Here is a 13,493-nt window from a genome sequence, read left to right as displayed (position 1 = left end):
TCACGACGGATGCCAGTCTCCGGAGTTGGGGGGCAGTGACCGGCTCTTTGTCGCTTCAGGGTCGTTGGTCAGCGGAAGAAGCACTTCTCCCCATCAACATCCTGGAACTGCGGGCAGTATACAAGGCCCTGCAGTCGTCTGGCCCCGCTCTTCACGGAAGGGCGGTACAGGTGCAGTCCGACAACGCCACCACGGTGGCGTATATCAATCACCAAGGCGGAACTCGCAGTCAGGCAGCGATGTCGGAGGTGTCTCGTATCCTGTCTTGGGCGGAGGGTCACATTCCAGCGATCTCGGCGGTCTTCATCCCCGGAGTCCTCAATTGGGAGGCGGACTTCCTCAGCCGTCACGACGTGCATCCCGGGGAATGGTCGCTTCACCCAGAGGTGTTTCAGCTACTCGTGGACAGGTGGGGACTGCCGGAGCTGGACTTGATGTCCTCCCGTCACGATCACAAGTTGCCCGTTTACGGGTCAAGGACAAGAGACGCAGGTGCAAGTCTGGTGGACGCGCTGTCGGTGACATGGACGTTTCGCCTGGCGTATCTGTTTCCTCCGATATCCCTGCTTCCTCGGGTTCTGCGGAAATTCAAGCAGGACGGCGGCATGCTCGTGCTGGTAGCTCCGGCGTGGCCCAGACGTCCTTGGTACTCTGATCTGAGGAGCCTCTCCATCGACGCTCCGTACCTTCTTCCTCAACGTCGGGACCTGTTGTCTCAGGGGCCCTGCCTTTACCCGGATCTGGGTCGGCTGTCTTTGACGGCGTGGCTCTTGAGACAGCCGTCTTGAGGTCTCGGGGCTTCTCCAGTTCGGTTATTGGTACGATGCTCAGGGCACGCAAGCCTGCTTCAGCACGGATTTATCACAGAGTGTGGCACACTTACTTTCAGTGGTGTGAGTCCAGACTTTATGATCCTCAGGTGTTCCGAGTTTCTAGGATCTTGGAATTTCTTCAGTCAGGATTGGATCTCGGCTTACGCCTTGCATCTCTGAAGGGTCATGTGTCCGCCTTGTCCGTGTGGTTTCAACGGCGGATTGCAAAACTACCAGACGTTCACACCTTTTTCCAAGGTGTTCTCAGGATCCAGCCTCCCTTTGTGCCTCCTGTGGCTCCTTGGGACTTGGCGGTGGTGCTACGGGTCCTGCAGGGTCCTTCGTTTGAGCCTCTTGAGGCGGTGGAGCTCAAGTGGCTGACATTTAAGACGGTTTTTCTCCTGGCAATTGCTTCGGCCAGGAGGGTGTCTGAATTGGGGGCGCTTTCCTGTCGCCCTCCTTTCCTGATTTTTCACCAGGACAGAGCGGTGCTCCGCACTCGTCCTGAGTTTTTGCCCAAAGTGGTCTCGAAGTTCCATATTAATCAGGAACTTGTTGTGCCAGCTTTTCAGTCCCCTGATCTTTCAGCTGGTGAGACTTCCTTAGATGTGGTCCGGGCGCTTAGAATTTATGTAGACCGGACGGCTTCGGTTAGGAAGTCTGATTCCTTGTTTATCCTCTTTGTTTGTTGGCAGGCCAACCCCTCTTGTGAAAACCAAACGTTAGCCCGTTGGCTTCGTTCCGTTATTTGTGAGGCTTATGCACAGGAGGGCTTACCTGTGCCAGCCTCTGTTAAGGCTCATTCCACTCGTTCTGTGGGTCCCTCTTGGGCTGCTAGACGTGGCGCTTCTGCTGTTCAGCTGTGTAAGGCGGCCACTTGGTCTTCAATTCAGACGTTTTTGAGGTTCTATGCGTTTGACACCTTTGCCTCTCAGGATGCATCCTTTGGACGCCGGGTACTCCTTTCAGCACAGGAGCGTCCCCGCCCTTAGTTGTACTGCTTTGGGACATCCCCAAGGTCAACCCTGTGGACCCCCTATGGACCCTGAAGTAGAAAACAAGAGATATGGTAAGAACTTACCTTTGTTATCTCTGTTTCTACGAAGTCCATAGGGTCCACAGGGCGCCCGCCCTGACGCACCTGGCTTCAAATGGGCTGTGTGGCTGGTCACCGGTTTTCCGTCTCCTATTGCTGTGAGTATGGTTTCTTGTGTGTTCCAGTCTTCCTTCTCTCTGTTCCATATTCTCCTCCGGCCTAGGCTGCTTACCAACTGAGGTGCCTGTGGCTCGGGGGCGGGGTATAGAGGAGGACCCAAGTGCATCCTGGGAGCTAAAAGCTTAACTGTGTGGTGCCCATGGATCCTGTTCCAGCTATAACCCCAAGGTCAGCCCTGTGGACCCTATGGACTTCGTAGAAACAGAGATAACAAAGGTAAGTTCTTACCATATCTCTTGTTTTTCCTTGGTATTACCAGCTACAGGCCCAATCTGTAGGCTGTCCACTCTTTGTGAGAAGGACCCTCTGCGTCATGTCTTCACCTTTTACCTTCCTCATAAGTACATAAGTATGACTTGTTACATGGCTGTCCAGCACTGCTGCTTTTTGTGACTCCTAAAACTTATCCTAATTAAACAAGAGCACTCTTCAATGCTAATTGTGTTCCAGATTTCCGATGATGAAAAAGAGAGAGAAGATGGTGCTGGCCAAGGTACAGCCAGCGGCAAAGCCAAGAAGAAGAAGAAAAAGAAGAAGAAACAGGGAGAGGAGTCTGGCTCTCCCACACAGGTAGGTGCAACCTGCACAGTGTTATCTGTTCTGAGTCTTACAGCCACTATTTACTAGGATTAATGTATACGAAAAGGAAAGGATAGTCATGTAGTCACTGTGGGACCTGTAAAACCAGAGACCTTGTTGTCTCTCTCACCCCCATGGGTAGGGGGTGTTGCATATTGACCATATCATTACTCTGGTTCATTGTTGGATAATACATTATCATAACTGTACTTAGCATACTAAATAGTATTCTGTGTATAATTTCTCCTTCCAAATTAATTGTAGTTTATTGCTTTTGTAGTTTATTAAAATGCTTGAAATAAAAGGATGACCACAGTCTGTAGAATCAGTTTGTTGGCTTAGCTCCCTGCGGTAGAACGTGAGGGTTCTAATGATGATCTATACTTGGCCTGATCAGTCTGTTGTGTTGTGGTAAGCTATACTTGTGATGTGCTATTAGTTTCTTCTCTCTCAGGAAGCAGAAGGCACTAGGAACGCTGTGGATAATTATAAAGAGGACTTTGCCACAGCTCCTCCACCTCCAGTAATTCACACAGTATTTGGAAAAAGTAATGAATTGAAAGAGGTATGTTAATTTATCTGAATAATGTAAATTGCAATGTCTACAGAGAAATTAAATCCATATTTAGCGTGCAATCCTCATAAATAAATTTATATTGATATTGGAGTAAATGCAAAGTTCCCTGCTCTTCCCATTGTGGCCAGAAGAGTAAGAGTAACGAAATGGCTCAATTTGCTCTCCCCCATCCCTTGGTCTTACATTGCTGTGCAGAAGACACTGCTTGGCTGTTGGATCAACCATTGATCTTCTAAAGGTTCTGGCTGGCATAGCTTGCTAGGTCTAGAGAAATTAATTTGGTGAATGACAGCTGCTGGAGAATTGGGCAAATGTCTATTTTACAAAGCAGTTGTGACGGCAACATTTCCTACGGCGCCTGAACCTGTAGGGGCAATGGCACCAGTCCCTTATCTCACCCCATGATCTCCATTCTCTCATCTGCCTGCACAAGACAAGTACAGTATATAAGAACTGGTCTCCTTGGTGATGACCCTGTGAAATCAGAATAAACTCCGAGGTCATTTTGTTGTAGAATGTGATTTCAAATTCTCAGTGTTTCTGTGGTTTGTTGAATGCAGCAAAGAAAAACATTCTTATCTGGGACCACAGATTTCTCATGACTGCTGAGTGGTTGTGTGTGTGTGTGTGTGTGTGTGTGTGTGTGCGCTTTATAGCCATGTGCCGGAACTGTAAGCACTCCCCATCCTTGACCAATTTGACAAAGTTTGCTTTTATTTGCACACTATTGTTTGTGCCATTAGCTCTGCGTCTATGGAGCTTAGATGTGGGGCAAGAGACCTTGTGCTGTATTCTATAGATAACACCTGTATGAACTCTTAACTGCTCTCCCAAGGTTATCTCCTCTCTACTACTTCATTGCCATTCACATACTGTACGAAGCATAGAAAAGCACAGTGACACATTACATTGTGCTGTATGATTGCTACACATCGCATGCTGTTTACAACCAAAACAAAAGGGGGTTGTTGCTCAATTGTTCGGTACGTACGTCTCTGAGCTTGTCGCCCTTCTAGCATTTCTCATTTAATGAAGGTAGAAGGTAAATGCAGTATATTATCTTCCAGAACTCTTTGCTTTTTGTGTGTGTATACCTGTGTTACATAGATATACACGTGTGCACGTATGTTTGATACTAAAGTGGAATCTATGCACTATATATGATCATCTTGTTATTTGAGATGTTGTGACATTATATTTGCTCTCTAGCAAGAAAGGTCTCTACAGACAGATAAGCTTCCACTTTACTCATTGGAACGAGGTCAATCCACCAACACTGCACACTGATTTATTGCACTTGTTCCACTAATGGGTGCCCTGATTTCTATTGCCCAGATATAGTTGGAGATAGAGAGAGATGGATAGAGAGTAAATATATATCTATCAGTGTATGTATTCTCTATTACACATGTCTTGCATTTTGTCTTTACTTTGAATGAATAGAATTGTGTTCTGGCAGCTTGTGCTGGTGGCTAACAGTCTGGTGTCTTGTTCTGGATACAGGCTGTGCAGGAAACACCTCAGCATACTGTGTTTATCGAGTCCTCGGTATCTGTGATGCATAACATTTCTGAGAAGAGTCCTTCCCAAGTACAGCAGCCAAAGGAGGCCAGTACTTCTGTCCCTAAGCAGAACAATGTGCCTCCGCCATCACAAGGTAATGTGCTTCTGTGTTCTTTAACTGGCAGCAATGATTTTTGTTTCTGCTGAGCGTTGTAAACCCACATTCAAATCCCAGTTTAATCTTTAATTCTATGGCTGTGTGGAGTATTGCTGCCATTATGGTAAAGCTGTGTAATGTGAGTGACTTTTACTAAGGTCCTGATAGATTATTCTTAATAAAGCATAACTTTCTGCTTACCCTGTTTGGGGTTACTACACGGTACAGACCATTGCTCTATATTTTGCACGAATGGATCTAACCAGTTGAAAAACACTAACTTGTTGAATTTGTTGCTTTGTGTGTGTTCATAATGAACCAGCAGTTTGCATTGTTGCCATTATAGAACTATTTTGTTAGTCTCCCAAAATGTAATTCACTATAGCCCCCAGTTCTTTGTTTCGGTGGTATGATGATGGTGGTTATAAACCTGCTACTGGAATGTGAAGTCTTGTGTGTAGAGCTAAAGCAAGTTTAAAGCAGAAAGGCCACCCAAATAAGCGATCTGAGCATTTCCAGGGGGTTACATAGGCAGGGTAATGCTGGTGTTGGGGCATCTTGCTGTTTGGCGAAGGCTGCGTACACACCTTTGGATATATCTGTCTATTGGGAAGGAAAATCTGGTCAGTTTTCCAGTGTTTGGGAGCCAATTTCCATTTGCTTCCATCCATTACCAGATTTTCCTTTCCATAGGACAGATATATTTTTGTGCATCAAGCCTAACTCTGAGACTGACGGGTAATGGAAGAGTTTGCCCGATCATTCTTAAGCTGCGTACACACCTATAGATAGATCTGGAAAATCTGGCAATTTATGAGAGCAAATAACAGAAATTTGCTCCCAAACACTGGAAAAACGGACCAGATTTTCCTACTTGCCAGACAGATTGGACCGATATATATCTATGGGTGTGTACGCAGCCTAAGGCTGGGTACACACCTGAACGATATCTGCCCGATTTGCCCAAATCTGAACGATAAATCTGGCATATCGTGCAGTGTGTATGCCTTATTTGCACGCTTCCATGGTCTCCTGCAATATCTCATGTGAGGCTGTACATATTAATGAACGGAACAGTGATCGTTCCGTCATTCATTAAGGGGTCGATCCCCACTGCCACAATGACACGCACATGTGAGATCATTGCACCTAATAAGATTGATCCCTATATCAGTGGTTCCCAAACTTTTTTGAATACCTGCGCCCTAGAGTTTCAGCATTATTTTCACGGCATCCCAAAGCCAAAAGTTTGTTGAGAAATTCAGAAAAAAATTTAGTAAAGGAAGTAAATTGTGCTTAGCTGTCATCCTTAGGGTCAGCTATGTGGTGGTGGACAGGTTTGCACTTCTGTTTATCCACATATTTACGTTGCTGTGACCATCAATAAATTGATTTGGTACTGGACCACCAACCTGAGGCACCCCAGGATGCCATGGCGTACAGTTTGGGAGCCACTGCCCTATATCTTTTGTGTGTAGCGGCAATCGTGTGATGTCCAGTATGAAGTCAAATCGTTGTTTAGGTGTGTACCCACCCTAAGTCATGAATTTTATTTAACACATCACTAAAGCTAGCTACAAAGTCAGTTGTTTGTTTGTTTGTTTGTTTTTTTTTGTTTTTGTTTTTTTTATCATCTGGACGAGGAACGGGACTATTTTTCGGCAAATTGAAAGCCCCAATACACTACACATTATGCAATTTTTACTTAGAAGCTAGCGATTTCTTCAGGGTCCATAGGGCTCCACAGGGAGACATTGGGTATAGGTGGGACCTGGAGGACTGGACACCAACAGCAAAGCTTTTCAATCCCAGGATGCTCCGGTCCTTCCCTTTATACCCCACCCGCAGCCTGAGGGCACTTCAGTTTTGTTGGTGTCCGACAAGAGCTGGACCACCATTATAACAGGGATACATTAAGCAGCCCAAGCTTTAGTTTTATGATTTCATTTACTTTTTTTTTTTTTTTACCAAATGGACTAGCAGCACCAGACTGTCCTCCGGACGTCTGTGCTGCCGCCCCCCCATTACCCCTCCGCGGTTCTGTAACACCAAGCCTGTGCTAGGTACCCCTGCCGGTGCTCCGAGGGGGACTAGCTAGCAGGCTTCCCGGACCCCAGACTGCTGCCCGGAAACCAGGGGTGGTGTGGTATAAGAGAGACCGTAATTGGATAGACAGTCTCCGACAGGGACTAAAGGTCTACACACTAAAGGTCAACATGTAAGAAGGTTGACTGGTACAAAAGGTCAACATGAAAATGGTCGACAGAACAATTTGCCGACACGTGATTTGTTTTTTTTAGCCCTATCTTCACCCTAACCCTCCCCTTGGTGTCTACCTCTAACCCTTCCTCCTGGTCCCTAACCGTCTGGGTAGGTGCCTGACCCTAACCGTCCTTTCTAGTACCTAACCCTAACTCTCCCTCCTGGTGCTTAACCCTAAAAAAAAAAAAGCATGTGTTGACCATTTTCATGTCGACCCTTTTGACCCTGTTGACCTATTGACTGTCTAACATCTGGTGTCTATCTAGGCATTTGCTATCTAATTACTGTCTATATACAGTCCGGAACCCATCCAGGGGACAGTTAAGGCAGAACCCACGTTTGTGGGGACCCGCGTCTTAATGCAGTCTTGTCTCAGGAGACAGGCAGAAGGCGCTGATATGGACACTGGCTTGCCCACTACTCCACTAGACCACCGGAGCATAACTATACTGGCGCAGAGGCATATTATAAAGGCCAGGTGACCCAGAGTTAACTTCAGCCAGGGGATAAGACTCGCTCCCATCCGCACCTCCTCCAGCTGATGCTTCAAGGGAACATCTATCCTCCTAATTAAGGGAAGCAGCTATGGATACGGCTTTCCTGGCCTCAAGGATATCTGCCACTTCGGTAGTGGCCTGCCATATTGTTTGGCTACGTTCTTGGAAAGCCGATTCAGACTCAAAACTGGCTCTGGAGTCTCTGCCTTATTCGGGAGACAGCCTATTTGGCCCAGAACTCGATAAAATTGTGACTAATTTGGCGGCTTCCAAGACGGCGTTCCTGCCCACTACATATAACACAAAACATAGGACCTCGTCCTTTCGCCCTCAAGGGCAAGAGTCAGTCATTTCCTAGGCAACAGACATCAGCCAAGGCCTCCAAGCCTAGGGCCAAATAAGCCTGGGCTACTAGACTTCCACCTGCCAAGGACAAGCCTGACTGGGTGGGAGGCAGACTTCTTCAATTCAATTCGCCTCGGTTTGGCATCAAAGTACGTCAAATGCCTGGGTAAGAGAAGCGGTCTCCCACGTATACGCCATCTCCTTCCTGAGGCGACTCCCCCAACAGTTCTTTTGCACAGGACCTACACTGGACTCAACCAAGGCCCTGCTGCTCCAAAAAGCCATTTGGTCCTTATTGAGTTCAGCAGTAATAATTCGGGTCCCCTCCTCACAATGGGAAAAGGCTTTTATTCTACCCTTTCTTAGTTCAGAAGCCCAGTGGGTCTCATCGACCTATCCTCAACCTCAAATCTCTGAACAAGTTTATCAGGGTGCCCAGGTTTCGTATGAAAACCCTCCATTCTATTATCCTAGCTATGGAGCCTGAAGATTTTATGGTGTCCCTAGACGTTCAGGACGCTTGTCCTACCTATAGCGCCTTCTCATCAACCGCTCAGGCTTGGCCCAGATGTCACTGGCACTCCGATCCTCAAAGGCTCTCCATAGATGTTCCTCTTAAACTTCTTCTACGAGTAGAATTGTCTCAGGGTCCATGTCTACATCCGGACCAAGCCCGTCTGTCTTTAACGGCTTGGCTATATAGATGTCCCTCCTAACGGCTAAGGGATTTTCCAGCTCTGTGGTCCATGCGATGCTCCGAGCACAAAAACCGGCCTCAGCCAGGATTTACCACAGAATATGGCGTACATATTTCCATTGGTGCGCTCCAAGAAACTGACCCTCAAGTTTTTAAGGTTTCTCGAATTCTTGCCTTTCTTCAGGCTGGACTGGATATAGGCCTCCGAATAGCATCTCTGAAAGTGCAGGTCTCTGCTTTGTCTATCTGGTTTCAGCGCAGAATTGCTATTATGCAGGGTGTTCTACGTATACAACCTCCCTTTGTTTAAGCACTTCAGGAACCTCCATTCGAGCACCTGGAATCGGTGGTTGTAAAGTGGCTCACTGCGAAGACGGTTTCTTCTGGCTATAGCATCTGCCCGTAGGGTATGTGATTTAGGGATGCTCTCATGTAGCTCCCCCTTTTTAATATCTCATCAGGACAGTGCTGTTCCTCGAACCAGCCCAGGTTTCTTTCCCAAAGTGGTTTCTCGTTGCCACCTGAATGAGGAAATTGTGGTTCGGGCCTGTAATTCACCAGACCTCTCAACAGCTGAGGCCTGTTTTGGATGTGGTCCGTGCTCTATAGATCTACGTGGACCGTACTACTTCCATCAGGAAATCGGACTCCCTCTCTGTCCTATATGGTTTTCACAAGAAATTTGCATGGCCATCTCACAGGCCTACATGCAGATTAGCCTTCCTGTGCCAACTACTGTCTCTGCTTCACTTGGTCACTTGTTTCCTTCTCTGCGTGAGAGTGTGATTCCTCAGTGTACCAGTCTTCCCTCTGTCCTGTCCTGCTCCTGCCTTGGGCTTCTTAACAAAACTGAAGTGCCCTCAGGCTGTGGACAAGGTATAGGGGGAAGGACCGGAGCATCCTGGGATTGAAAAGCTTTGCTGTTGCTGTCTGGTCCTCCGGGTCCCACATACACCTCAATGTCTCCCTGTGGACCCTATGGACTTTGAAGAAAAAGAGTTAATGAAGGTAAGATTATTTAGAATGCATAGACAGTACTCATTATCGGGAAATTGAGGCTGAGATTTTACGTTCTTGACCGACAGATCAGATAATCGAAGGTATGCGTTTGTGGATGTTGTGTCACTGTTCCCTCGGTGACACACTGAAACAATCGTTCATGCACACTATACAATAAATGAGGCCGATAATCCTATTATTTGTAAATTGACCCAATAATTGTATAGCGTATAGGTAGCTTAAGAGCTGTAACTGCTGAGAAGGTACCAGATGTTTTGTTATTTTTAACACCGATTTGAGGGATGTATTTTTCTCTTCTATAAACTGGTGACCTATCTCAAAGGTTTTTACTACAGGTTGAGTCTCCCATATACAAATATTCTGAAATACAGAATATTTTTAGCATGACTGAGATAGTGAAACCTTTGCTTTTTGATGGTTCAATGTACACATACTTTGTTTTAGGCACAAAAGTATTAAAAATATGGTATAAAATTACCTTCAGGCTGTGTAAGGTGTATATGAAACAAATACATTTAATGTATGTACACACTTTGTTTGAGCCAAAAAATTATTGAAAATATTGTGTAAAGTTTCCTGCAAGCTTTGTGTATATAAAACCTAAATGCATTCTGTCTTTAGATTTGGGTCCTATTCCCAAGAGATTTCATTATGGTATGCAAATATTCCAGAATATTCCTATATCCAAAATACCCCTGGTCCCTAGCATTTTGGATATGGTAGACTGAACCTGTATTTTATTGGTGCAGTAAACGTCCTTTTTTTGTTTTGGAGGAGTTCTTTCTATTGTTGTTTGCTATGTACAATACTAGATTTTCCATCCCAGCAGACAGATTGGACAGCTATATCTTTAGGTGTATAAACTACTTAAGTTTCTTGTGGTTATGGCTGGGTACACACGTAAAGATTTTCTGTCCAACCATCCAACTAGTTGATTGGTTGGAGTGAAAATCTGGTAAGGTATGAAAGCAAATGACAATCAGCAATTTGCTCCCAAACGCTGGAAAATGGACAAAAACTTGTTTGAACAAATTGTTTAGATCAAACATTTAACAAATTGTCTGACCGACCATTTTCATCTGTTTTCTGGCATTTAAGAGCAAATTGCTGATCATCAGTTACTCCCATACGTTACCAGATTTTCATTCCAACGAATCAACTAGTTGGATGGTTGGACAGAATATCTTTAGGTGTGTGCCCAGCTTAAGTCAATAGCTGATAGCTGGAGAGCCGTTTGCATAAATAGAGGAACAAAGGGAGATCTGAGGCATAGTGAGCTGGCACACCTATCCAAAGCTGTACAATCAAAAGATAAACTAACTTGTATTGTGTGTGGTAAAACTTGTAACATAACGGTGCACGATCAATCATTTTTGTTTTAAATGTTGGTCTTTCTCTAAAGTGAAAAAAAAAAAGAGGTGCCCACCATGTACCTAGATAGCTCATGCCGCTAATGTAATACATTAATTAAATGGCCAATAGTTGTTGTTGAACTGGGATTTTTGGCCCAAGTGAAACTGCAACATCATGCAGTTGAGGATGGAGCGGTCCCAGCAATTAGCCTTCACCACGGCAAGCCAGGTACTTTGGCTCCTAATTCTCTGAAGACTCACACACATTTGTGAAGAGCCCTTCAGTAGAACAGGATGGGTGCTAGTCTTCCACTACTTGTTTAAAAGACTTAATGGAAAGGAAAGTTGTATCGAAATGGACTCTTTCAAACGTTGGCCTAATAACTGTGTAATGTTCCCTAACAGTCCTTGCATGTTATGTCCTAACGAAACTAAAATGTCTTTCAGCTAAGTCCGAAGAGAGCTGGGAATCCCCAAAACAAGTGAAAAAGAAGAAAAAGGCCAGGAGGGAAACGTGATTTACTCTCATCACTGGAACACATGTTCAGGCACTCTTTAAGATTATGCTGTTTATGCAATAATTTGTGAACATGTACAGAATTTTTATAAAGAGAAGTCTGCGTTTTTAATACAACTGCTGCCAACATGACCTCCCCGCAACCGGAGGAAATACGAAAGGAACTCGGGCTTCATAGAGTAGAAGGTGCAGCAGTGGAGAAGATCCCGTATTTGCCAACTGAGAACTGTAATTTGATATAGAAAAGACTAATTCCTGTTTTTTACAAAATGGTGACCTGTTTACATTCATATTGTGCCCTACCTGACCTATGTGCGAATGGAACATGCCAGGGTGATTCTGTGAAATAGTTCTGCCATCTCATTGACTCATCCTATCTTATTGTCATTTTTTAGAGTCAATGACTATTGTACGATAAAATCGTCCTAACCCCGGTATCATGAAACATGCAAAAAGTATCATCGGATGTGTGAGGCTTTAAGCACTGAATAGGAGACTGAATTGTGATCTGATGAATGTATGAACCATTGTTATCTACACTATATTTTTTTTTTGTTTTGCTTAACGCTACTTGTCGTCTTCATTTTTGTGTTAGCTTTTAGCATTTTAATGTGTGAATTTGTGTTAACTTTCTCTCCATATTCTATCATGTCCCAAAATACTTAATTCTTGCACTCTAGCCATAGTCTGGTTAACATGATTCGCGAGATGGCTGCTGGAAGCAAAGCGGTCTCTATTTAGATCGACCATTAATAGCGAGGCAGATCTTTTTCTCCGCCAACATGAACTCTTCTGGATTATGTGGGTGGGCATGGTGGCTCCAGACAGCTTTAATTGACGTTGTCAAGACCTCCAGTAATCAGGAATGTTTTTTTTACTGCCTTAACCTGTAGTATTTAGATTTCATGAACTGAATTAGTGTTTTTATAATAAAAACTAAAAAAAACAGAAAAGAAAAATACATCTGTAGTTCTAAAAAGTATCTCGCCAGCTTCAAACTATTAATTTCGGAAGATGCGTGGGTTTTATCAACAATTACATTTTATTAAACTTGCCGCTAACTTTGTATCTATACATATATGCATGGTAAGTTGGGTTTTGTAAATAGCCTTACCAAATGGTCTTTGACAAAACAACATCGAACTAGAAAACTGTAGACAAATTGTAAACAGTGAAAACTTTAGAACCGTTATAGCCAAAGGTACTCATTCAGCAACGTGGTATAAACCTAATCTACATAGCTCTAGCGTAGTAACCCTTCATCACCTCTAAGGGTCTCTGATATGATGATTGGTTTACACATTCAAATTATTGAGTGTAGAAGAAAGTTAGCCGCCTCTAAGGTGGACCTATTACTGACGCACGCAGGTGGCCATTTTGAGTTCTGATCCAGCATTTGCCAGAATGCAGCTTTATCGGTTCACTGGTGAGGCAAGAAAATGTCTTGTACCTGCTGAATTTAATAGCCTGTCTACATTGGGTGTTGGCAACATGTACACTTTTTCTTTTTTTTTTTTTTTGTGGGAGGGGGGGCTACTATGGTAAGCTAATACCAATTTTTTTTACACAGATGTATTTCAAAAGAAAAAAAATCTAGATACAAATCCCAGTTTCAGAAACATGTCAAATAAGTTTACATGTTGAAAACGTTTTGTTTAATTCAGTGATATTTCTAAGTTGATTTTGTTTAAATAAATCTTGCAAATTCAGCAGGTGTCTTTGTTTATGCCGCGCTTGTGGGTTTATAGTGTAAGGACTACAAATACACTTATTTTGTTTGTACAGTATGAAATCATTTCAAATACATGCGGGTCTTGTTTGTGCTTGCTTAGGCATGCTTTTATTTATTTTTTATTCTCCCTTTGCTTAATTGCTTCTTTCTTTTTTTTTAGTAGACAGACTTTTTTATTTTTTCTCCCCACACTTAAAAGCTTAAGCCTCAGTGTTTACTGTGTGGGT

General features: G+C 44.2%; 1 protein-coding gene across 2 annotated transcripts in view; it reads left to right on the top strand.

Moving 5' to 3' along the window:
* MTDH (metadherin) overlaps positions 1 to 13,243 on the top strand; it is a 36,362-nt gene extending 23,119 nt beyond the window's left edge. For both annotated transcript variants that reach the window (XM_088442707.1, XM_088442706.1), the window contains 4 exons: positions 2,479 to 2,598; positions 3,062 to 3,172; positions 4,688 to 4,841; positions 11,465 to 13,243. In XM_088442707.1, the coding sequence (XP_088298833.1) occupies positions 2,479 to 2,598; positions 3,062 to 3,172; positions 4,688 to 4,841; positions 11,465 to 11,535 (456 nt within the window). In that variant the 3' untranslated portion in view covers positions 11,536 to 13,243. The remainder of the gene's footprint in view (positions 1 to 2,478; positions 2,599 to 3,061; positions 3,173 to 4,687; positions 4,842 to 11,464) is intronic.
* The last annotated feature ends 250 nt before the right edge of the window (positions 13,244 to 13,493 follow it).

Source organism: Taudactylus pleione, unplaced genomic scaffold (assembly GCF_031769625.1).
Source record: "Taudactylus pleione unplaced genomic scaffold, aTauple2 ptg000314l, whole genome shotgun sequence".
Lineage (NCBI taxonomy): Eukaryota > Metazoa > Chordata > Amphibia > Anura > Myobatrachidae > Taudactylus > Taudactylus pleione.
This window is presented reverse-complemented; position numbering and strand designations above follow the sequence as displayed.